This window comes from Ceratotherium simum, chromosome 7, assembly GCF_057802395.1.
Source record: "Ceratotherium simum simum isolate JZ-2026a chromosome 7, ASM5780239v1, whole genome shotgun sequence".
Lineage (NCBI taxonomy): Eukaryota > Metazoa > Chordata > Mammalia > Perissodactyla > Rhinocerotidae > Ceratotherium > Ceratotherium simum.
In genome coordinates, this window is record NC_141906.1 from 75,022,711 (window position 1) to 75,048,869 (window position 26,159).

The 26,159-nt window shown below is 36.4% G+C and overlaps 2 protein-coding genes across 2 annotated transcripts; both read right to left on the minus strand.

The window, feature by feature from the left end:
- Nucleotides 1–8,549: 8,549 nt before the first annotated feature.
- Nucleotides 8,550–9,476, minus strand: LOC101408161 (olfactory receptor 8D1). The gene has a single exon (XM_004438393.3). It carries the CDS (start codon nt 9,474–9,476, stop codon nt 8,550–8,552), a length of 927 nt encoding a protein of 308 aa, XP_004438450.1.
- Nucleotides 9,477–21,222: 11,746 nt separating this feature from the next.
- On the minus strand, nt 21,223–22,149 carry OR8D2 (olfactory receptor family 8 subfamily D member 2). The gene has a single exon (XM_004438394.2). It carries the CDS (start codon nt 22,147–22,149, stop codon nt 21,223–21,225), a length of 927 nt encoding a protein of 308 aa, XP_004438451.1.
- Nucleotides 22,150–26,159: the final 4,010 nt, after the last annotated feature.

Below are 26,159 nucleotides of genomic sequence, written 5' to 3' on the forward strand. Positions count from 1 at the left end.
TGGGTGAATCTCTAAATCATTATTTTGAGTGCAGAAGAGCAAGGTAGAAATAAATACATACTGTATGATTCCACTTACATGAAATTATAGAAAATGCCAGCAATCTACAGTAACAAGATGCCAATCAGTTGTTGCCTGAGAACAGAGGTCAAAAGACCACTTGACAGCGAAAGAAATGTTTGTTATCTTAAGAGTGGTGATAATTTTGCAGATGTATACATGTGTCAAAACTAATCAAATTGTACATTTTGCATATTTGGAGTATAGTGCATTTCAATTATACTTCAATCAATGATGTACACTTATACTTCAGTAAAGTTGATAAATATGTCAAGAACCATTAAAAAATCATACTTTGTGTTATTATATTGTGGTTGCATTAAATTTTTTAATTAATTAGAGAGAATTGATATCTTGAAATGTGGAGTTTTCCTATCGAAGAACAATAAATGTCTTGTCATTTATTCAAGTCTACTTTTGTATCTTTTAGGAGTATTTAAATGTTTCTCTCATGTAAGTTTTGCACATTTTTTGGTAAATTCATTCATATGTATTTTATCTTCTTGTTGCTATTATAAATAAGATTTTCTATATTATTATATTCTGTAACTGGTCATTGTTGTATTGATTTTTAATGTTAATTTACTTCCAATTACCTTACTGAATCATTTTTATTGTTAGTTTTATCATTGATTCTTTTGGATTTTCCAGGTGTGCTATCATATCATCTGCAAATTAAGATAATTTTGTTCTTTTTTCCTCTATTTTTATACTGCTGGTTGATTTTTCATGTCTAATTGCAATGAATAACAATTTTAGTATAATAAATTATAAGGGGTAGTGGGCACACTTCCCTTGTTCTGGATCTTAGGAGAAAGACTTCCAGTGTTTTCCATTAAATAAGATGCTAGTAGGGCCGGCCCCGTGGCTTAGCGGTTAAGTGCGTGCGCTCCACTGCTGGCGGCCCAGGTTCGGATCCCAGGTGCGCACCATGGCACCACTTCTCTGGCCATGCTGAGGCCTCATACAGCAACTAGAAGGATGTGCAACTATGACATGCAACTATCTACTGGGGCTTTGGGGAGAAAAAGGAGGAGGATTGGCAATAGATGTTAGCTCAGAGCCAGTCTTCCTCAGCAAAAGAGGAGGATTAGCATGGATGTTAGCTCAGGGCTGATCTTCCTCACAAAAAAAATAATAAAAAATAAAAATAAATAAAAAATAAAAGAAAAGAGTGCTTTAAAAAAAAGATAAGATGCTAGTAATAGAATCAACATATATTTATTTTATTATGTTAAAGAAGTGTCCCTTTCTATTTTATAGGATGTTTTTACCAGAATTAATAGAATTTGAATTTTGTCAATGACTTTTTCAGCATTTATAGAGATTTTCATAACTTTTTTCTTTTCTTACATTTCTTTATTAACATTAAGTATTATATTATAGGACCTTATTGAAAAACCTTTCATTTTCTGTAATAAATTCTATTTAGTCAGGGCACATTATCTTTTTGTTCTGGTGCTGAATTCTGTTTACTAATATTTCATTTAGTATTTTTGCTTTGATATTCTTAAATGTTATTGGTAAATATCTATTTTGCTCTCATCAGTTTCAGGTATCATGTTATACTTTCTTCATGAAAGGAATTTGGAAATTTTTTCTTATTTTTAGTCTCTGCATTTTTTTTTTTTTTTTTTTTAAGCATTGGGACTATTTCTTGAATTTCCCTTTGAAACAATCCAGGTTTGTTGTTTTTCTGTGGGGTAGTTCCTTGATAACTTTAACCTTTAATGGAAATTGATCCGTTTAGTCTTTCCATCTCTGGTAATACAATTTTGGTAAACTATTTTTCTAGAAAACTATCCCCTTTGAGTTTTAAAGTTTACTTGCCTAGGGATCTCAAAAAATTTTCTCATGGTTTACTTTAATTTCTTCATATCAATAGTTTATTTTGTTTCTCATTTCTTACTTTACATATTATATATTCTCTTTTATTTTGATTAATTTAGCCATAGATTTATATTTTTTTATTTTTTCTAAAAAAATAGGATTTTGATTTTTAAATTATGTCTGTGTTTCTACTCTCAATTTCTATTTTGTATATATTCTGTTTGCCTTTTTTTCTGTTTACTTTGTTCATTTCTGTCTAGGTTTTGGAGTTAAGAAATTTACTAATTTCCATTCTTGTATTTATTATTGAGGTATTATTTACATGCAGTGAAATAAACAGATATCAATTGTGCAGAAGGGTCAGTTCGATAAATGAACACACTGTGTAACCCACACTCCTAGCAAGATGTAAAACATTTCCACCACTGAGAATGTTCCTTCTTGCCCATTGCTAGTCAACACCCTCCACCTCCCAATCACCACTGCTCTTATTTCTGTTACCATAGATGAGTTTTGTCTATGATGGATCTTCAGACGCATTTTGTGGACAAGGTTTACTCTCTGAGATAGTTTCCAGTAATCTTAGTTCATTCATGCTTTGTTGGTATAGGAGCATGCATTTTCTTCAATGGAAGTCTATTTTTTTTGCAAGAGAGGCAAAGGGGAAGAGATTGTGTGCACTTATTCTTTTTTTTATTTTTTTACTTTCTTTTATATGTATTTCATGATTTTACATTTCCTTGCTTGCTTTTCTTTTCCCCTTTCCATCCAGTTTTCAAAAGCTTCCTCTCCCTTCATTTAATCCTCTTCTCCCTTAGGAGTGTTACTTTTCTAAGATTTCATCCTTGCATATTGTATGCATTTTTCAGATTTCTTTCCTATAGTCAATGTTATGGTCTACCAGGACTATTTTTTCAGCATTTTTATGTTTTAAAATGGACCTTTTAATTCTTGAGGCTCAATCTATTTGCTGGAAACTAGTGTTATTTTTCTACTTAGTGATAATTTGAAATTGTTAGTGATGTCTATAATCTAACTATACTGAAGGTGCAGTGATTATGTGGTTTCACATGTTCTTCTAGTTGATGTATATAGTTTTTAGGAGGATGTATGGAGAAATTTCAATGTAAGCAGGTAGAGTCACATCAGCTACCTCAACATTCTGGAAAAAATACTTTGCAATAAAAATAGTATAACCAAATACCAAAATTATATATAGTGAGATTTTCAACATTAGACATCAGGGAATTGCATACAATAAGATAGTATAACATATTTACCAAAAAGGCTAAAATTAAAAAGGCTCACAGTACTGTGTTGGCAAGAATCCGGAGTAGCTGGAACTCATACATTCCTGGTGGCAGTATAGCATTACCAACCTACCTTAGAAAACAGTTTGGCATTATTTTCTAAAGCTAAATATTAAATTACTTTACAAACCAATAGACATATACCAGGAGTGGGTGCATACCCAAGACAAATGAGGATATGTAGCAACCAAAAAACAGGTAAAAGTATATATTCATAGAAGTTTTAATCATAATAGCGCCAAACTCAACACATTCCCAAGTGTCCATCGAACAGGAGAATAGATGAACAAAATGTGTTATATTCATACAATGGAGACTATACAAACATATCACAACATGGATAAGTCTTATAGACAAATTTTTGAATAATATCAGCTAGACACAGAAGAGTATATGGAATCATTTATATAAGTTCAAAATAAGTCCAAACTATCCAATTGTACAAGTGCTCCTCTTGGAGTGAGTATTGACTGGGAGGGAGCATGAGAAAGCCTTCTGGTACCTATCTATATCTTTATCTGGATAGTCCAAAATAGGTATAAACATAATTAAAAATTTAAAGAGCTATATTCTTAGTGTATTTTGTCTGTATACATATATAGAAACTCATTGAAGGGCCAGCCCAGTGACATAGCAGTTAAGTTCACTTGTTCTGCTTCAGCGGTCTGGGGTTCACCAGTTGGGAGCCTGGGCGTGGAACTACTCACTGCTCATCAAGCTGTGCTGAGGTAGCGTCCCAAATAGACAAACTAGAAGGACGTACAACTAGGATATATAACTATGTACTGGGGCTTTGGGGAGGAAAAAAAAGAGGAAGATTGGCAACAGATGTTAGCTCAGGGCCAACCTTCCTCAAAAAAAAAAAAAATTCATTGAGATGCAGTGGAAGAATGTCTTGAAGAATGCCTAAAGTAGAAAATAAGACTCCTTCAATCTTCCTGCACTCAACACAGACACACACAAAAATGACTTTTAAATCATCCCCATAATATTATCCTCATTCATTTCCATGCTATATGATTATTGCTGTTGGAAAAGGAAAAGAAAGAATGTCTGTTAATGTACTAGATATTTTTCATCTTAGTGAGTCATATGTGTGTGTAGGTCACTTGCCATGTATATCTTTCTAAAGATATTTGTATATACTTTGCATACTATTTGTATATACTTTGGATATATTCCCTGTCACTAAGTATTATTTCACAAAATTATTTTAATGACTATTTTATTCTATTGTATATCTGTACCATATTTTATTTAAGCTTATATTTTTGAGGGGCATTTAATTCAATTCACTTTTGCAATTATCAATAGCACTGTAATAAACATCATTGTAGCTCTTTACCAATATCTCTTTTATTTCTTAAGTATACATGCTTAAAAATATAGTAACTGGTAAAAGCTCATGTAGAATTTACAATACAATACATTTAATATATATTCTCAAACTGTCTTACAGAAATTAATATAAAGTATGCATATCACTATTATTTTGTTTGAATTTTTATTTTTAATAGAGTTAGACAAGTTTAATGTGCTAATTTCCATTATATTATTTTTATATTTGTCTACTGAATGATTTTTGGCTACTTTTCTATGGTGTATTAATCTTTTTTATATTAATTTATAAGGAATTTTACATATTTTTGTTTTGGTCAGCTAAAATTCTTTTCCTCTTCTCCATTGGTTCTGACTTATCCTTCTGGGTTAAGACAAAATAGTCCTAATAAGATTACTAATGAATGTTTTTAAGCATAAAGAGGGTCTTGTGTCACTTTTCATATGATTTACTTAAAATTTCTCAGTCATAATTTTAATTTTGAATCTTCTATCTTTCTCGATTCTACTTTTATTTAGCATAGACTTGTTTTTTTTTTTCCTGAATTGACTGGAATGTGTTTTTCCAAATTCTAGAAGTCTATGAAGGGGAAATGAGACGCCTCTCCCTAATTCCTAACGTTCTCTTCCATGTAGAGGAACATCTATTACTCCAACACTCCAGCCTCTGCTTTATACCCTTAGTTACTCCTCCTGGGAAGGTGGAATGACTTATCTGATTGATGAGTTTCAAAATGCAGTCCTGGGCCGGCCCCGTGGCTTGGTGGTTAAGTGAGCGCGCTCCACTGCTGGCGACCCGAGTTCGGATCCCGGGCTCCCACCGGCGCGCTGCTTCTCCGGCCATGCTGAGGCCGCGTCCCACATACAGCAACTAGAATAGGATGTGCAGCTGTGACACACAACTATCTACTGGGGCTTTGGGGGGAAAAAATAAATAAATAAAATCTTCAAAATGCAGTCCTACCTCCACTGCTATAGAGATGTGCAGGAATCCAGCACTTCCTGTGATTAGAGTGTCAAGTTTGACAAATTCTAGAGGTTGGCATTAAAATGTTCATTTGCTCCAAAATATACCTTTACCAATAATAAAGATGTAATGAAGATATTTTGGTCTTCACTTGATAGATTGTTTATTTACTTTCTCTATCAGTGCAGAACAAAGGCTCTGTATTTTGCTTCCTCAAACAATGGATACCTTGTGCATTGGACCAAGTTATGAAGAAGTTAACAGGAGAAGAAGATTTAGGAGCGAAAGTGCACCCAAGAGTTTTGGGCTTTTGATGGGGAGAGGGGATTTTGACCTAAGCGGCATGAAGTGACACTTACTTTGCCATATTTTTATAGTTTATACTTTATGCATAACTTTTAACTAATGAGACTCCAACAAGTAGCTATGAGTCTAAACCTCTGACAATGTGGAATTTTAACCTCCATAGGTGCAATATACAGATGAGTGAATAATTTTACGTGGGTGCACATTCATTTCTCCAGATGTGCACATTCATTTCTCCAGAGGCCATACTGCTAGTGCTGGGCCTTAAGCAAAGGAGAATGCTTCAGCAGAGGCTAAGTCCCTTGAAAAACGAGAGCTAAGTGAGCCTCCGCCGAGCCATGTGTCCTATGGTCCTCCACAAATGTAGGTTGGGTAAATTGAGCCAACCTCTGCAATTCCATGAGCAACTATTGCTGGAGTTTAAAGTTGGACATGTAGAGGAAGATTTTCCTAAGCAGGTAATGATTTGATTATAGGAAAAAGAAAACCTTTTCATATAAATGTTTTTTAGACAATAAGGGGTGAAAAATCATTTGTTGTTATCACTTTATTTTTCAGCCATGTCTTCAAGAAATATTTAGCTCCGAGACCAGTAGAGTGGGATGGTTAGGCTGCTCTAAATTGTGTCACTCTTTTATGTTGCTGTAAACTGCCTTTGTGACCCAGACATGGAACTGTGGAGAATTCTTGAATTCTTGTCGCTTGTGCACAGGCTCAAGAGTTAGCTCCCACCAAGTGGGCTCAACTTGTCCCTGGATTTGGCTTCAGAGTTTCCTCTTGTAGTCTGGAACTTCCCTTTAAATGGGTGGTAGATTTCATTAATGAACAATAAAAATGGGTGGCTTAACAGAAAAAGAATATTGTTTCTTGTTATAGTGAGAAAGGAAAAAACTCAGTGAAATTATTGCAAACCTAGAGACTAAGAAGGTAGCTTAAAGATCTGGACTTGAAACACTCTGTTTCTAGGAATCATGTCTGCTTAGGAAATCAAGTGACTTATAAATGTTGCTTCCATTTTCTAATCATAACAGGAGCAGTAGGAAAAAGAAGACAAAGTAAAGCAAAACAAGTTAATTAAACTGGAACGAGAGAGAGAGAGAAAAGAGAACAGTTTACAAACCCATGTAATTGAAAATGATAAGTTGAAAGCCAGGAACCTGGATCCCGGAAACTATTCATTGCAATATTAAAGCCACTGAAAAGAGTAAATAGCATGTGTTCCCCTTAAAGTCTGAAAGATCTTAAAGAATGGGAGACCTTGAAAAGATACAGGCATTACCTGGACCCTGAGAAAACGTATGAAAGAACTATATGGAACAAGGCATAGAAAAGAGAAGACATATTAAGGGACAGGTGTGCAAGGTGATGATAAAAGTCCAGGATCTGGTTAAATAAACTGATGGGAAGATGTATTCTTGACGGGATTATTGAAAGGAGGGAACTAAAGATAGATAAGCTTTGTCAGAACAGTGGGACTTTGGCAGACCCAGACCTACTGACTTCATATTTCTCAATTAGAATAATTTCCCAAGGTAAAATCTGGAGAATAATGTTGTAGAAACATTGGCAACAGCGTAATATAGAAATATTGGCAAAAGCAAAAAAAAAAAAAAATGTAAAAGGAGAAAGGCATCCAATTTCAACAAACGCTGCTGGTTTAAAATGTGTCATTGAATGAAGAGAAGGAAATGGCAATGAAAGTTAAAATTCTAAAAATTCAACAGAACATTTCTTGGAGGAAGAGGAAAACAGCTGAGGGATGCAAAACAGTAGACACATATTTCATTGCAACCTACGCCCAAAACAACATCAGACAAGTAAACAAAGACAAAAAAAAATGTTATGTGAGACCTGGAATGTGTGAAAACCCAGGAAAGACGTTGTCTACAGAGTGCATGGTACTTACTTATACTATGAGATCACATGCTCAGAAACATCAACCACACCTCAGTTCGGGATCTGCTGAGAGCAATCTCCACCTGCAACAAATGTGGGCATTGTACCTCCCCTGGAAGGCAGGCTTCCCAAACCTCACTGCAAACTTAGTGGAAACCCCAACTGTGAACACAGTCCTGAAAATGCCTGCTCATAGGTCTCTTAGCTCAGAACCATTGTGTTTAAAAAAAAAAAAAAAAAAAAGTGAAGGTCACTAAGGAAGTGGAAATGAAGAGATTTTGAATATGCTGAATAGGAAAAAAAGAAGAGCAAAAGCATTTCGAGTAAGACCTACTAACTACAATTGCCATACTTCTTCTGTAAGTGTTTTTCCTTCCTTTTTTGCTATATTTTTTCTCTGTATTTTCCTCATTCCCTCAAGAATTGATGGAGAACTGGAATTGAGTTACATATCTCTTAGCACTCATATCAGTGGTCAACTCAGTACCTCCTACGTAGCAGGCATCCAATAGCAGGCATCCAATAAACTAACACAGGATATTAGCAAAAGAAGAATAACATTGGAGAAAGTATGAATTCTCATTTTTCTTCTATCATAATAAGTAGAAAAAAATAAAACTATCTAAACCTCAGTTTTCCTATCAAAAATAAGAGCACTAATACCTGCTTTACTAAATGCCTTTTTATTTCATTGAGAAAATTGAATCAATTATAGATGGGGAAATATTTTTTAAAGCCAGATATTATGTACTTTAGATCAGAATAACAAGGAATAATGAACAAAAATATATTTTCATTGGAACCATTCATTTCTCCTATCTGTAAATTTTCAAAAGCAAGACTCATTTCCTCACCAAAACCTTCCTCAATGCTTTCTTCACATCCTTGTTCCTCAGACTGTATATTAAAGGGTTCAACATAGGAATTACTGTTGTGTAAAACACTGAGGACACCTTCTCCTGTTCCAGGGAGTTACTGGAAGGGGGCTTGAAATACATAAATGTGATAGACCCAAAGAAGATCCCCACAGCCATGAGATGAGAGCTGCAAGTTCCAAAAGCTTTGGACCGGCCCTCGGAGGATCGGATGTGAAGGATGCTGTAGAAGATGAAAGCATAGGAAATCAAGACAGCTAGGGTGGGCACCAAGGTATTAAATCCTGCAATGATAAAAAGCAGAAGCTCATTGAGGTGTGTATTGGAGCACGAGAGGTTGAGGAGAGGAAGGACATCACAGAAGTAATGGTTGATGATGTGGGATTTGCAAAAGGACAGTTTCATCATGGCGTTCGTGTGGACCAGGGCAGAGAGGAAGCCCAGGATGAAGGCAACCAGCACAAGCAGTGAGCAGACCGGAGAGGACATGATCACATTATAAAGCAGTGGGCTACAGATAGCAATGTAGCGATCATATGCCATCACAGTCAGGAGGTAACCCTCAGCCACCACAAAGACCACAAAGAAAAAGAGCTGTACCATGCACTCAGAATAAAGGATCATATTCTTCTCCCCTAGGAAGTTCACCAGCATTTTGGGGGTAATAACAGAGGAGTAGCAGAGATCAATGAAGGACAAGCTGCTGAGGAAATAGTACATGGGGGTGTGCAGCAGAGGGCTGACTGCAATCAGGAGAATCAAGCCCAAGTTCCCCACCACTGTCACCACATAGATTCCCAGGAACAGGAGGAAGAGAGGTCGCTGGAGCTCTGGCTGCTGAGTTAAACCCACTAAGACAAACTTGGTTGCTGTGGAATGATTTCCTGTGACCATTCTTCTTTAGAGGTTTCTGTGGAAATGGAAAATAAGAATTATTTTAAAATGGATCTTCAATCTCTTTCCACAAAACCAGATCTGCATAAGGGAGGTGGACAGAAATAAAGAGACTGAATCATAGCTCTCATGATCTCTGGTCCTATCTCCCTAAAACACACTGAGCCCCCTCTAAGTTGGTCCCAGCATTTCACGACAAAAAAAGTGCTCCTTGCCTGACTTAGAAATATTCACCACCTGAATTTGACAGCAAAACCAAAGCCCCTTTTATGGTGAGAATTGCTAACAATCATTTGCTGATAGTTAAATAGAAGAAAAGATTCTAATTACTCTTTCAATTTCCCCAGATTTCTCACACTCTAAGGCCTGCAGGTATCTCCTACAGCATCTGCAAATAAGAAGAAAATGATGTCTGGGTGCTGACAATGGCTACTTATTTCCATTGGAATGGTGGTTGGCCTGCAATTGGATATAAGGCAACTAATCATTGTTCTACGAAGAAAAATGTGTCTAATAGTAAAGAGTAACAGCTCTGCAGAAGCAGAATTATTCATCTATCACCCTCTGGCCCTCCACTAAACTGGGCAAGGATGGGAGAGGCAGAAGAATTCACTACTGGAATCACTGACAACGGACCATTTCTTGTAACCCAGGTGCCCACTAGCTGTAAAAGTTCATAATGACAGTCTCCTCATGCCTCAAGCATTCCCAGAAGTGCCGGCTGGCTTGAACCCTAAGATTGAACCAAGATCTCCTTAATTCTGAGACCTGAAACCCCACTGAACAGCCCTTACTGTGGAAGGAAGAGCTGGTTCTGAGGAAGTCTGAAATGAATGTTGCTATTGGTGTAAACATTGAACTTTCTGAGGCTCAGTGTCCTTGGTGGTTTGGCCTCTGGTTCTGAAGAAATAAAAGAGAGGGCTATATTTTCCCCCGAAGAAGTGGTGATATCTGATTAGTCCAACCTCTTGCAACATAAACTGGATCCCAGATGGAGCCATCTTAGGTGGATGTGTATTTTGGTAGTATTCTAGTTATTCTATTCTTCCATTTAGAAACATTCAATGGTTCCTCATTGCTTTCATGAAAAACTCCAAATTCTTTACTAAACATTTAAGACCTACAGTAATGAGCCCCCAGCTTAACTTGTAAGCCTCTATTTCCTGACCCCATGCATCCACCCAAGCATGCTGTATTCCATTCACGTAGGACAGTTTGTGTATCACAAACACTGGACAGTTTTCATGCCTCTCTACCATTTAAATTCTGTTGCCTCTGCCTCTCTCTGTATATCATCTACAGTATTAACAGTCATCTTTCTTAGCTCAACTTAAACGCCACCTCCTTTTGAAATCCCTGGCACTCTTTGAGTTCCCATAACATTCCACGTATACCTTCATTTTAACATGCAGTGTATATGACGGCTGTCTCTTTTATTCTCAAACTCCCTGCACTAGGCTTTAAGCTCTTCAAGGACAGGGACTGTTTCTACCCATCTTTGTGCCCCTAATGCCTAAGGCACAGTGGACATTCCATATATATTTGTTGGAGAAATGTATTATGTTTATGGTCATTCCTCAAAGATTATGGGCTACTGGAGGGAGTGGGGAAAATTACCAATCGCATAATTTTGCACAACTTCACTCTCCCCCATCTTTTAATCAAGTTAAGATCCAATTAAATTAATGTTTTTTCTCTTTTTTTAGATGCTAGACTTTTAAATTACTATATATCAAATACATCTATAACTACACATAAATGAATAAATATAAAGTGTACTATTTTTATTTTAGTATTGCCTTTTCTTTTCCTTTGTTTCTTGACCTCCCATTCATAGAACCTTTAATTAACTTCCCCCTAGTTAATTTTCTTTTTTTTTTTTTTTTTGTGAGGAAGATCAGCCCTGAGCTGACATCCATGCTAATCCTCCTCTTTTTGCTGAGGAAGACCAGCTCTGAGCTAACATCTATTGCCAATCCTCCTCCTTCCCCCCCCCCCCCAAAGCCCCAGTAGATAGTTGTATGTCATAGTTGCACATCCTTCTAGTTGCTGTATGTGGGACGCGGCCTCAGCATGGCCGGAGAAGTGGTGAGTTCATGCGCGCCTGGGATCCGAACCCAGGCCGCCATTAGCAGAGCACGTGCACTTAACCGCTAAGCCACCAGGCCAGCCCAACCCCCTAGTTAATTTTCTACGTGCTCATATAAGTTTACACACACATAGAGTTTTGTCATTTGCTTAGAATGTAGGACAATATTATTACACACAATTTATTTTTGCATCTTCTCTTCTCATTCAAAGATATGTTTAGAATATTCCTCCAAGGCAAAGCGGTAGCTCTAATAGATTATTTTAAATAGCGACATATTTTAAATAGTGACAAATTCAGTGATATAGATATACCATGGTATATTTACATCTTCTTATTGATAAGCATTAATTTTTTTCTAGATTTAAAAAAAAATTGCTACTATTAAATATAATGTCATTAAAAAATACACACATACACATATTAGTTTTTTATTTTTTTTTAAATAATTTCCCAGGAGAGATATTTATGAGTCAGAGTTTTTCAATATTTTCTTTATATAAATGGCACAGCCTTGATGTCCAAAAAATACTGTAATACATATATTTTTGGTATCAATATGTGAGTGCCCTTTTTCCTGCAACCCCACTAGAAGTATATATTATCTGTTTTTGCCAGTTTGTTGGGTTTTACATGATAGATCATTGTTACATAATTTGCCTTTTTGTCTTCTAATGAATGTGAGCACTTTTTCATATGTTTTTGGCTATTTTGATTTGTTCTTAAATTGTCTATTGTATTGTTTATCACTTTCTTTTTAATTTGTAAATACTCTTTGTTATAGAAATTAACCTTCTGTCTATCCTCTGCAATGCAATATTTTTTCCACTCTATTGTTTATTTATAGTTTTATTTATGGTATCTTTGCTAGAAAGATTTTTAAATATTTAAATAGCTGAATATATTTGGCTGTTTAATTAATAGCTTCTAGATTTTTGGTCCTGGTTAAAAAGGTTTCTTTAAATAATTTTTTTTCTAAATATTTATTTAGAGAAATTTTTTAGAGAAAATGAAGTCTCAAGTGTAGCTTAAGGATGTGCAAATGTGGAAGAGATTTACTTGAGATACTAGGACGGTTAGAGCCCGAGTATAGGCATAAAATCAGCATACATCTTTAGTGCTCTTGATGAAACCACCAACACCATAGACTTAAATCATTTTGGGTATAGTAAGAAAATCAAATACAAAAACTTAAATAAGAAATATTATCTTGCTAATATTTTCTCTGGAACATAGTAGGTACTCAGTAAATGCAATCGTTCTTCATGAAAAAAATCTCTTCAAAAATATTACCCTATTGACTTCCCTCCCCAACTTGAGGACCAGAAATTATTCTTTGGGGGTCAAGAAAGGAGTACAGCCTTGGGTAAAGTGGAAGCAAGACGAAGTCATCTGAGAGCCAAAGAATGTGAATATTTCAATAGGAAAAGTAGGGAAAGAGCCCAGACTTGGGGTTAAAGGTTTATTGGTGGGAGATTTCCAAGTGAAGCTTGAAATGGGCTCAGGCAGGTGTTCACTAGTCATTCCTGAACAGCAAGGCATGATTGTGCTTACTTACAAGGCAAGACAGAAAATGACTGTTTTGAAATGCTTTACTGCCACTTCTCCAAGGGGAATAAAGTAGACTTCCTACTGAAACCTTCTAAGGATGCACATTTTAATTTTGTTAACGCACTTATAACACCTAGAGGAGGTAGTCTGCCTGTATTGAAAAGGTGACCAGAGACCAAAATGATTCTTCTTCTTCTTCATTGATTGCATACTACTTCTAAGTGCTTTACATATATCATCTTATTTAATTCTTCAAAAACTCTTGAAATAGTAGGTACTATTTTTATCCCTATTTTACACATGCAGAAACTGAGGCACAGAGAACTTAAGTGTACTGTCAGGATTTGATCCTAGGGAGTCTAGCTTCAGAGTCCTTGTTCTTTTCCAGTAATCTCTTCTGCTTTTACTTAAATGATGGATTAATATCTATTATTGACATCTCCTGCCTTCTAACTCATTACATAACCCTCAGAGACTGAGAGACTACAAAGTAATTTGAACATTATAGAATGGTTCAGATTTGAAAACGTTTCAAGGAAAGGACAAATCTAGGACAACAACAGGAGCAGGGAACTCATGCATTGTGAGCAAACTGGTGACACTGCACATCCTGAAGTGGTTTAAAATAGGCCTAATAGAGATCCAACACAAATTTCTTGATCTCTGAATATCACCTAATGCTGACTGTGGCTTGGAAGAAATACAGAAAAGAAAAAGATATGTTTTTGGCATTTGAATAGTCTGTTACCTAAGACAATATTAAATGCCCACAAATTACTTAAAGAACATTTTCCATAGCACCCTTAAAGGAGCACACTGAGGCACTGTGTGCTCATAGCTTAGAGTAGCATTTCCCAGACAATGCTCTTGATGTTCTGTGAAGAAAAAGAACAAAATAAAACAGACGTGCTTCTATTTCCAAGTAAGTGTTTCCATTTGCCTTTCTTGGAAGTCTACAGTGAACTTTTGTGCATTAAAGGCTTTAAATTGTCCAGCTAGAAAGAAATCTGCTCAACTTTGTGAACTCAGTGCTTCTTATATTTAGTTGGTAACGAAAATGTTAAATAAATTTAACAAGGGAGAGAGAAATGATAGCCTACTCAGCAAACCAGTGGAAAAGCTTTAATGCAAAGGAGCTTATTTCAAGGGCTGACTCCACTGCAGATGAGTGTGCAACATGGCCTAGTCATTCAATGTAAACCTCAGTGTTCTATTCTGTGACGTGGGAGCAAAATACCTGCTTCAAAGTTTTATTGTGATCAACTAAAATAATGAATTTGTCCTCAATTTAATTCAATGAATTGAATGTAAAAATGCTAATCAAAATTTAAGGTGTTTTTTATATGATTGAATACAGAAAGGAACAAAATATGGGAAAACAGAAATACGTTACCTCAGTATGAAGACAAGACAGACATGTTTCTTCTTCATCTTAGATCCTTCGTCTTGGTTTGCAGGGTAAAAATATTTTAAGTATTTAGGGTAGTCTTGTTTTTAAACATTTGTGTCTCTAGATTTGGAAATTTTGAGAGGGGTTGGAATTATTGAGCCTTTTTTGGAACAGTTGGGGCAAAGAAGATTCTTTATCCCAAAAGGCGTGCCTTTGCCAAGTGCTTCTGAGGCTAGGAGGAAACAGAGCAGGGCTAAGCAGGCTTAATGGAGTCTTAATCTATCTCCTATTGGTCTGATAATATTCTTCCAAGATAGATGAGTGGTGGGAATCTATGTTTGGTATTCTGTCCAATAATTAATAGTCTATCTGAGATTGTATCTGCCCTTGTATCTTTCTCTCTTCAGGGCTGGTTTATGTAGGCTGGTGTACAAGAAGATAAGGAAAACTAATAATACGTTAACCAGAAGAACTTTAGGGAAGCAAAAGCTTCAGAGTCATATGGAAACCCCAGTGACACTCTCTGCACCAGAGCTGGGTGAACTTAGACTGGGAATCACTCCTCTAGGAAGTTGTGACCCAAGCTATGAAGAAGTGACAAGGCAAGATTAATAGAAGAGGAAAAGGGAAAACACAACCAAGTGGAAAAAATAATGGGGCAAGTGGTCCTGGATAAAGCTAAAACATTACACATGGTTAGCATTGTTGCTAATTACCAGCTGTCCTTCTGTTAGATGGGGTACGATGACCATAAACGAAACTGGACACTTACCCTGATCCTGCACAGAGATTGAAGTTCTTAGGAACTGCTTATTTTGCTCATGCCTCAGGTTCTTATTACAGCCGAGAATAAACAAATCCTCTTCTACTGCCTGATGTGCACGTCTGTATGTCAATGATTGAATTATTTGGTTGGCTAAAATTAAACATCAAGATTCATCTGATAGTACAAACTCTCTGGATCTTGAAGCAAATCATGATATTAAGCTTCCCCAATCTTAAAGCAAGAGGGTGACGTGATATGTTACTTTTACATGAGGCTTATTGAGCTTAGAGAGATCATTAGAAATACTTGACTCCTCTGCACACACAGGTCCCACAAGACCTATTGAGCCTGGAGATTACTGGAGTGCTCACTGTTTAATAACCCTTTGCAAAAATAATCATATCATCCTCTGGGCTCCCCTATTGCGCTATTTCCTAAGAGTAGTAAATGTCTTGAAAGGAGTTTCTTATTTTATATTTTCATGTTACCGATGAGGATTCTGAAACACACAGAAATTAGATCAATAATTCCCAAGAGTGAGTCTGCAGTCAGTTGCTGGTTCTTGACTACAATTTCATCTATCAGTACAAAAAAAAAAGCAGAGAAAAATATGGAAATGTAAATTTTTTCTAAAGCTGTGTTTATTCAATGTAAAGGCTGTCCTTTATTTTTTTTTATTGTAGTAAAATATACATAATGTAAAATTTTACATTTTAAGTGTACAGTTCTGTGGCATGAAGTACATTCACATTGCTATTCAGTCATCATCACCAGCCATCTCCAGAACTTTTTCATCTCCCTCAACTGAAACTCTGTACTCATTAAACAATAATTCCCTTCTCCCTCTCCCCAGCCCTGGCAACCACCTTTCTACTTTCTGTCCCTATGAATTTGACTACTCTGGGTACCACATAAGAATGAAATCATACAATATTTCTCTTTTTATGTATGGCTTATGTCACTTAGCGTGATATCTTCAAGATTCATCCATGTTATAGCAAGTGTCAGAATTTCCTTCCTTTTAAAGGCTAAATAATTTTCCATTGAATGTACATATCACATTCTGTTTATCCATTTATCTGTCAGTGGAACTTGAGTTGTTTCCCACTTTTTGGCTCTTGTGACTAATGCTGCTATAAGCATCGGTGTAAAGATTTACCTTTTTTTTGAAGTTATTATCCCCACCTTATTTTTATTTTTATTTTATTGTGAGGAAGATCAGCCCTGAGCTAACATCCGATGCCAATCCTCCTCTTTTTGTGAGGGAAGATTGACCCTGGGCTAACATCTGTGCCCATCTTTCTCTACTTTATATGGGACGCCACCACAGCATGGCTTGTTAAGCAGTGCATCGGTGAATGCCTGGGATCTGAACCTGCCAACCCCAGGCCGCCAAAGCGGAGCCTGTGCACTTAACCACTACGCCACCGGGCTGGGTCCCCCCGGCCCGGCTTATTTTTAATGCTGTTGGGATTCAAAATACCCTTTCATTTTATGAAATTGTGCTGATAGCAGATGATAGTTATATTTCTTGATTGGTTGCTTAGTTGCTTATTTGAATGTCTTTACTTGGCAAACTAAAATTTTGGCAACTCTATCGTGGTCCTTCATTGGAATTTTAGTGTCCCAGGAAATCCAAACCCTGAGAACTGTGGAGTTTGGTAATATAGACAGAAGTCTTGTTTGCCCTTCCTCAGAGCTTTTAACAGGTCAGAAATCTGCTGGGACCCGGAGACAAATTCTCCATGTACTTTTTCCACTGAACCAATCTTCAATTACCAGAATTCAGAGATTATTCTACCTCTGCTCCTATACTGTTTCCTGTGACAGCAGTTTATGTCATTCAGTGGCTCGAGCAGCCTCAATCCACTTTTTGTTATTACACCTTTCCACAGTACTTCCCACTCCAGGATAGCTAAGGAGTATATTCTCCTGACTTAGAGCCACTGTCAAAGGGAAAGCTAGCACTTAAGGGCCACCTCAGCTTTCCTGTGCTGAGCCTGCTAAAAATACCAGGTTTCCCCAGTGAACTCCCTTCTTTAAAGAAGTCAATTTGTAAAGCACCCAAGCATCTCTAGCGAAGTTTACACACAAATAATATATTAGTACAGTTGATTCAGAGCTGGATTAGCTCAGTAGTGTGTTTTAGTTCCAAACCTGCTTCAATAATCAAAAAATAAAAAATAGCACTGACTATAACAACTACTCTTCGTACTACTACAATTAGTAATACCATTTATAGATAAGTATCGTATAGTGATATAGGAATAGGCATTTTACATATATAATGTTCTTCCGATCAAAATAACTGTGTGACTCTGAGAAAGTCATTGAAACTCTCTGAGATTCAGTTTCCTATCTATAAAATAACAGATCTCAAACTATTTTCCAAATTTCTTCGTGGTGTAACACTTATAATAAGGAAGACTCAAAGCAGGAGGGCAATTTTTGTGGTCCAGCTAGTTTTTAATTCCGAAGTCATGTTAAAAATTCTTTTAATTTCATCCCAAAAATTGTTCATGATGAGGAGTAGAAAGAGCCCTGTGTTGACTTTCAGGAGACTCCAGCTCCAGTTTTGGCTCATTATCTGTGTCTGTGTTCAAGTCACTTTAAAGTTGCTGAACTTTAATTTTCTTATCTGTAAAATAGCCCCATCTGCTTCACAGGTAAGTCATCAATGAGATAATACATAATACAAAATAGTTTTGTGAATTATGAAGCACTATAAGAAGTAAGAGACTGATAAACTCTACAGCCCACCTCAAAGGCAGTCCAGGAAGTACGAATAATTAATGTTCTGTCATTCATATATGTTTTCTTTTCTCATCCATGCAGATATCTTCCTGGGAAATATTATGCTGTAGGAAGGGCAGTGGTGGCGGTAGATTTGTTGGCTAAGTATGACATATAGGACCTATTCCTGCCAGCTTAGAAAATATCTGAATGAAATAGAGAAGGTCAGATAAAGTGTAAGAGATTCTACTTTTAATCAACCCAAGGAATTAAACAGTTTCATGAGAAAAAGAAGTGAGATCATTGTGACTGGCTAGAGTACTGGTGCTTGTTGTTAAGAACCTACAAATGCTTCTAATTAGCTTCCAGGATGTAGAATATAAAACAAAATATATAAATTTTTTATATATTGACTGACTTTGATAATAACTTGGACTAAATGAATAACCTTTTTCCAAACATGTAACACATATCCTAAAAGAATTACAGTATGATTTTGTGGTTTTATGACGAATATGGTTTCAGAGTAATTTTTTCTATGCTATTGCCTCAGTCAGTCTTCTAAGAATCTCAGAGAGAATACACAATTTTAAAATAGTCTCGTAGGTCCTTGTTTCCCTGGGAGCCAGTGGTAGGCTGAAAAATGTCTCCCAAAGGCTGTTTACTTCCCAATCCCTGGAATCTGTGCAAGCTGCCTTGTACGGCAAAAAACACTTTGCAGATGTGACTAAGTTAAGGATCTTGAGATGAAGAAAGTATCCAGGATTATACTGGTGGGCCCCAAATGCAATCAAATATATGCTTTTGAGAGCAAAGCAGAGGGATATTTCACACAGAAGAGGAGGAGGCAATGTGACCACGGAGGTATAGATTGGAGTTATGTGGTCACAAGACAAGGAATGTCACCAGAAGGTAGAAGCAAGGAGCAGATTCTCCCTTAGAGCCTCCAGAAGGAACTAGGCTCTGTCAACACCTCATTTTGGTCCATTGACACTATTTTTGGATGTCTGACCCCCAGAACTATGAGAGAATAAATTTCTGTTATGGTAATCTGTTATAGCTGCCACAGAAAATTAATATAGGGCTCAAGACAAAGGTTCGTTATTAGCTTTTTGCAAGAAGGATTTTCACACACGTTTCACATCCCTAGTTTTAAGCTGTGTGAAGGCCAAGAAATTAGCAAACTGAGCCTGGAGACAGTATAGGATCTCATCCCACATACAAATGGTGAAGGTATAGAAATGTAAATTTGAGAAAAGGTCTGTCTTAATTTGAGAAAAATATGCCTCTTTGTTAGTTTCTCCATTTAACCTAATTATGCTCTGTGGCAAAAACTACTATAAGTTCCACAACTAAGCTTTAGTCCTTCTATTTGAAAGCTAACCATCCTCCCATACATTATCAAGCTCTATCCTCTTATCTTGCTTTATTTCTTTATAAAGTATTTTGTGATTTGGCACTATATTATATATTTGTCTCCTTGTTTACTGTCTTTTTTTGGAACTAAAACCTAAATCTAATGAAGGCATGGACTTTGTGGTTTTTTGTTCATCTTTTTATCACCAGTATGAGGAATATTGCCAGACATTGACTGGGCTTTCAAAAGTATTTGTTAAATGAATGAACAAGAGAATGACTGAATGTATGATTTCAAGTCCCTTCTTCATGGCCATACTCCTCAGAATATACAAGGGGCCAATGGCCTTGAAAAATTACATCCACTGAATAAATCACTTTCAAATGGAAGTTGTCTAATCACTATAGCACAAATGATGAGTAGAAATTTTCTCATTCTAAATACTAAAATGTAGCTAATGTAGACATGTAGCATTAACTTTTAAGCAGTTATACTGTTTACTGATATTGACTCTAGTGTCAACAAAAGTCCTTAATTCTCTGCAATTACCCAGTGTCTCTCCCACTGTCTCCATTTTTGTAGCATTGTATACATTAAAATGTATATTTTGATCTCTTTAAATATGTCCATCACTCCAGCTTCTAGAGGTCTTTGTGAATCGTAATCCTGTCATCCATTAAATTAACTGTTCTCACAACTTCACATCATCTGCAAATCTGATAAAAAATTCTTTGATATTATCATTCCAGTCATTGATAAAAACCAAAACTGCTAAATTATATACTAGATTCTGAGCTACTTCATGCTCATACCTCTATAGAGCTCTCTAGTTCTACACCTAATAGTGGAAAGATCTGGAGGTTATGCACTGATGTCTAGACTGATGTCCCAGTGCAAGGAACCACCGATGAGATTGTGTTTCTGTTCTCTGAGAGGGTTAGGTCTCTGCACCAAAGGGAAATGATGGATATAGGCAACATAACAGGGTGATCAAAAACTGGAACTCAGACAGAGAGTAAGAAAGAACTATAGAATTCAGGGAGAAAAGAAACATCATTGCCATCATTAAAATGATTATTCTCATACAAAAAAAAGTTAAATTCATTCCTCAAATTGGAGCCACACTCCAATAGACTTTGTCCTGGATAGTCATAGCCTAAGTGATGGCTTCCAAAGAGAGGCAATGTGGTTATGCAGGACAGTTATTATTGATCTTAACTGAATGTATATAAGTTGTTGATAAGACGAGGCTAACTTAGACATATCTTATTTTACCCCTCACAGTAAACCTAGTCTCATCTCTCTCTCACTCTCTCTCTCTGTCACACACACACACACACACACACCACAATCAACCTACAAGTTGTTCTTCACTGGCACCTTCCAGAGCTCTGTCTTGATATTCTCAATATCTCAATTATAAAGGCTTTGGGACTGAAAACAACCCCTTTTCTCAGTAAATTTAAAGACACCTCTCTTCCTGCTCTCCAGGAATTTTGAATCAGTTAACATCTTCCCTTTTCAAACACAACTGTTAACTCACTCTCTAGCTATCAAGCACTTTTAAAATTAACATCTTCAAGATATTGCTTTTTATGTTTATTTGTCTTCCCTCTCCTGATAACTCCTGTTCCTCTAATACATGTAAAATTTCCAAAGATTATATTGACTATCAGAAAATTTTATTGTTTGATAATCTCCCAAAATGTCTCGATTATTTTTAAGTAAAAAGTATATATTTTATACATAATGATGAATTTTATCTCTTAAAGAGAGAAAGAAATTACACAGAGCCCGTGACAACTTTTGATTTGGTTCATTTTCTTTTTCTTCTTATGAGAATCCCCTTTGTGGGGATGACTACCTTCCCCCAATCACCTTCCCCAGTGCATTCTTCACATCTTTGTTCCTCAGGCTGTAGACCAGGGGATTCAGCATGGGGATCACTGTGGTATAGAATACTGAGGACACCTTGTCTTGTTCCATAATATTGTTAGAAGGGGGCTTGAAGTACATGAATGTTATTGACCCAAAAAAGATACCCACGGCCATGATATGAGAGCTACAAGTGCCAAAGGCTTTGGACTTTCCCTCTGTGGAGCGAATACGAAGGATGCTAGAAAAGATCAAAGTATAAGAAATGAATATAGCCAGCGTAGGTGCTAAAGTATTAACTCCTCCAATAATAAATAACTGTATCTCATTGATGTGGGTGCTGGAGCAAGAGAGAGTCAACAAGGGGAGAATATCACAAAAATAATGACTGACAATATGAGACCCACAGAAGGACAGCACTGACATGCAGGTAGTATGGACTGTGGCCCCAAATAAACCCAGTGAATATACCACAGCCATCATTATGGAACAGACCCTATGGGACATGATAGTTTTGTAATGCAGTGGGTTACAGATTGCAACATAACGGTCATATGCCATAGCGGTCAGAAGGTAGCCTTCTGCAATTACAAAAATTAGGAAGAAATAAAGCTGAGTCATGCACTCCAGAAAGGAGATAATGTTCTTCTCTGACACAAAGTTCACCAGCATCTTTGGAGTAGTGACAGAGGAGTAGCAGACATCAATGAATGACAAATGACTCAGAAAATAATACATTGGAGAGTGAAGTTGAGAACTGATGGCAATTAAGAGGATCATGCCCAGGTTCCCCAGCACTGTGACTACATATATTCCAAGGAACAGGAGGAAGAGTGGCAGTTGAAGCTCTGGGCGTTTTGTTAACCCTTCAAGGATGAACTCAGTCACTGAGGAATGACTTGAATTAGCCATTTCTTACAGGATATTACCTGTAGACCGAAATAAGTGAAAATAGGTGTATTAGAGTTATTTTCTAATTCCCAAAGCAGAATGAAATGCCCTGTGTTGATTGGTTCCACCCCTCAGCTGTCCTATGACTCAATCCTTTCCAGGGACCTCTTAAAAACTCAAGGAAAAAGACCAAGAGTGTAACCCAGAGGCTTGGTTTCCCCTAACACTCTCAAATGCTCCTCTAAGTCAGAGCCCTTTCATTTCGCTCACAGGCTTAAGCTGCTAACTATCTCACTTTGAAAGAAAGACAAACTTTCAAGCCCTAATTGTTTTTTCATTAATATAATTAAAAGAATTTTAACGCCCTTTTTCTCTGGGCATATACCAATAAAACCTTCAGACTTGGTTGCAGCATGGCTTTAAATCTAGCTCTGATGATATAAAAGTAGTCCATTTCAATTTCTCAACCCATTTACATGAGTCAGCACAATTAATATTCTGTAAAACTAGGAACTTAGAAACATAAACGACTTCTATAAAGAGACTGTGAGTACAAAAAGGAATTATAGAAATGACTACTCAGTTCAGATCTTCGTTCTCCCACTTTCATCCTCTGGATAGAAAATTTCAGTAGGTCAGGAAGTTCTTCTCTTCAATATAGATGTGGTTGCCAGAAATGTGGTGCAAAAAGCTATTTTTTGACTATGTTTTAAACTTTTCCTGTTCAAGAAACAGCATAGAGGTAAGATTGGCTTTCATGTGTAAAACCTGAACCATCAGCAAGTCAGTACTTCCCTCCCTGATTCTTCCCTGCTGTCTATAATAAGGGCAAATGCTCACTGGCTTTTCTCTCTCACAGCTGTTAGATCAAAACTGGGGAATTTCTCCTTTAGTGACTTAGATTCCCCTAAAGTCCATCCAGAGTATTCAGGGACAAGAGTGTCCTGCTTTCAAATATATATTATCTAAAGAATCAAGTTTGATAATTTTTCACTGAGTCACGTTGAATAGTACAAAATGTTCCTTTGATTCAAGATGCTCAGGAGAGAACACTGCAGGATCTAAACCTTGATATCACTTTAAATTCCATCTCCCAAAATGAGAAAAAATATCAATGGAAAAAAATTTCATACACTGAGTGATGCAGAGTTTGTTTTTATCTTGCCTGAAAAATATACCTGTGATCATTTTTCAGGAACACAAACACAATTTTATGAAACTTTGTTGTAATCTATTTTCTCTCTATACCTTCCACAACATGGCGCTGTTAAAAAAAGAAAAAACAGGCCCAAGGTGGAGTCTCTGCCCCCAGGACTACAAACCAAGACTCAATCGCAGTTTTAGCCCCTCCCAGGAATGTGGCATTAAACCAATCAGTCCAGAAATTCCTAATCAACACAGTGAACTAATCTACCTCATTAGACCCCTGCTGGCCTTCCCCTAAAGAAAGATTTTGCTTGAAACTACCTTTTTTTTTTTTTTCTATTTTGCTAATAACTTTATTATCCCACCCAGTTTCTGCCTATAAACACCCTTCATCCTGTACAACTCCTTGGAGTGCCTTTCTATTTACCAGAAGGGATATTTCTGTAAATATTCTACTTACTAGCCAGGATGCCACTCTAAGAAGCCCAATTAGCAATGATCATGACATTAGACCATCTCCAGATAGATGCTCTGAACTTGTCCAATGATTCATGGGAAGAAAACTGACATCTGACATTTTCATTATTCACACAGAAGCCAACACTCTATGAAAGTCAGCAGGGAGAGAGGTGGAGAAGTTTTTATTGAGACCTACTTAGGGGGTACCATTGTTTTTTAATAGGCTCACACCTAAACTCACTAAAGTTCCTTTTATAATCCCAAATAATATTGACGTTATTACCACTAGGAAGGGTTGTTCAGAAGTCAGAATCAGAACAGATCCATCTCTCTGTGACTGCAGAGATATTCCTGCTGCTTTTGAGACTAAAATTGCCGATCTGTCCGAGTAAACAGAGTCCATTAGGCTATGCTTTGATGGAGCCAAATAGTTTGAGGAAAGCAACAGACATAGAGTAACACTTCATTGATCTGGAGATATTTATCTAGTGACTTAAAATTTTCAAAATTATGAAGAAACTGAATGTAAGTAAAAACACCTTTAAGACATCAATATAAAGGTCACAATATCCATATACTAAAGTTATTCACTTATCAGCCCACACTGGTCCTGAATTAGTGCCATGTCATTCTTTTTATTAAGAAGTAATTTTAACAAACCTGGAGAGATCAGAATGGAGGCAGTAAATTTAAAAGAGGTGGGGAGACATGAGAAAGCTGTTAAAGAAAGTTGAGGACAGCAAGAAGAGCAGTTTAACAGCAAGAAAAGAGGTTTCCAGAAACCTATTTTGAAAAAAATGAAAGTTAAAAAAAAGAATTCCTCAAGCTGCATAGTTACCTAGGACTCCAGAAAATGTGAACATATGAAAATAAGATACATACACAAAATAGCTCCAAATAGTGCTAAAAAATGATTGCCCTGAATCACCAAAAGAATATTTATTTATTTTCAATATTTTCAACTCAAAAAGTCAGGGAAACGTGAAATGCAAAATTTAAATTTCCCATCAAAGTAATTCAGTAAATGAAGCATTAAAGTTAAGTGAGAATAATAAGGTATTTACATAAGTGATATTTCACTGAAAATGAAATGTTATTACACCAAATGACAGTGAAAATGAGCAACTACTGTTTGTGTAGGTAATATGCTTCTCTGTGGGGAGACAAAGACTCTAATTTGTTTCCCTCCCAATTTTTCTTGCCCATGGCTAGTGGCCTACAATGCTGCTGTTTTTAAAGCTGTCTAATACAACCGTAATGTAGACAGAGAAGTGCCAGCTCCCACCTTTGGGAAGCATAAATGGATATCTAAGAAAAGTTGCTGGTTGTTTGCGCCCTCAGCTACTCAAGGATGTAAGGATACTGCTCACCAGATCCTACATCAAGGTAACCAGAAAACATCCAAAATTAAAATTTAAATATATATGCATGTGTGTGTCAGTATGTTTGTTTGCGTGTGTCTGTGTGCCTAATTAAAATAAAAAAAATTCTAGAGTTTTGTTTTTTTTGTTGAACAGAGATACACAAACCTAAGATAATTTTTCTTGCGAACTCCTACTTACAAATGTAGGACTATCCAAGATAGATATTGATCTGTTATTTTCTTCTACTAGAAAGATGACATTTAATAAAATTTACCTAATTTATTGTAGGCTCTAGAATATAGAGTGATAGTTATTGGAAAAGTCCCATTGTTACTCTCCTTTCCACCATGTAACTTCATTCAAGAGACAAGAATAAAATTGGTTAGATATCAGAATCTCAAATATTGTTGGGAATGTAGCTGTCCCTTTGGCCTCTGATAAAATGGGTATTTTTGTGAAGAAAATAGAATTCATAAAGTTCAGTCTTCCAGGTAGAGAATGAAGTTTTATTTTTCATGGGATTCAAACACTGTGGAAAGGAGATATCCCTGTGTTTGTTACTTTATCCTAAGCAAAAGTTACAAAACATGTGTATGACTTTCATCAGAACAATTCTTTGTTAATTTGAGTTCTTATACCCTACAGTTGTATAATGGCATAGAAAGACATCTTATTTGGAGTCAGAAGAACCGGCAAAAATCACTTGGTGTAGAGTCTATGTGACTAGAGCAAGTTATTTACCATCTCTGAATCTTTGTTTCCTCATTTATATAAAGACTAGTTATGAAGATAAAAAGATCTATACTGAGCTTTGAAAACTTTAAACCACTAGGCAGTTATCAGTTACTACTTTTTATTATTTTTTTACATTTATAAAATACTTTCTGAGTTTACTTTGCATTACTCCAAAGATCCTGCAAAGCAGCAGGTACCCTTACCCCGGGAGCATGAATGGGAAAGTGGATGAGCGTATTCAGTGAGAAAAGCAGTATCTGTTCCTGGTCTCATCAAGAAGAGCACTCTCTCTGAATTAGAAAAGTAAAATAACAGCTATAATTTAAG

Excerpts from the sequence above, each read along its gene's own strand:
- LOC101408161 (XM_004438393.3), bottom strand. The coding sequence starts at position 9,476 with ATGGTCACAGGAAATCATTCCACAGCAACCAAGTTTGTCTTAGTGGGT.
- OR8D2 (XM_004438394.2), bottom strand. The coding sequence starts at position 22,149 with ATGGCTAATTCAAGTCATTCCTCAGTGACTGAGTTCATCCTTGAAGGG.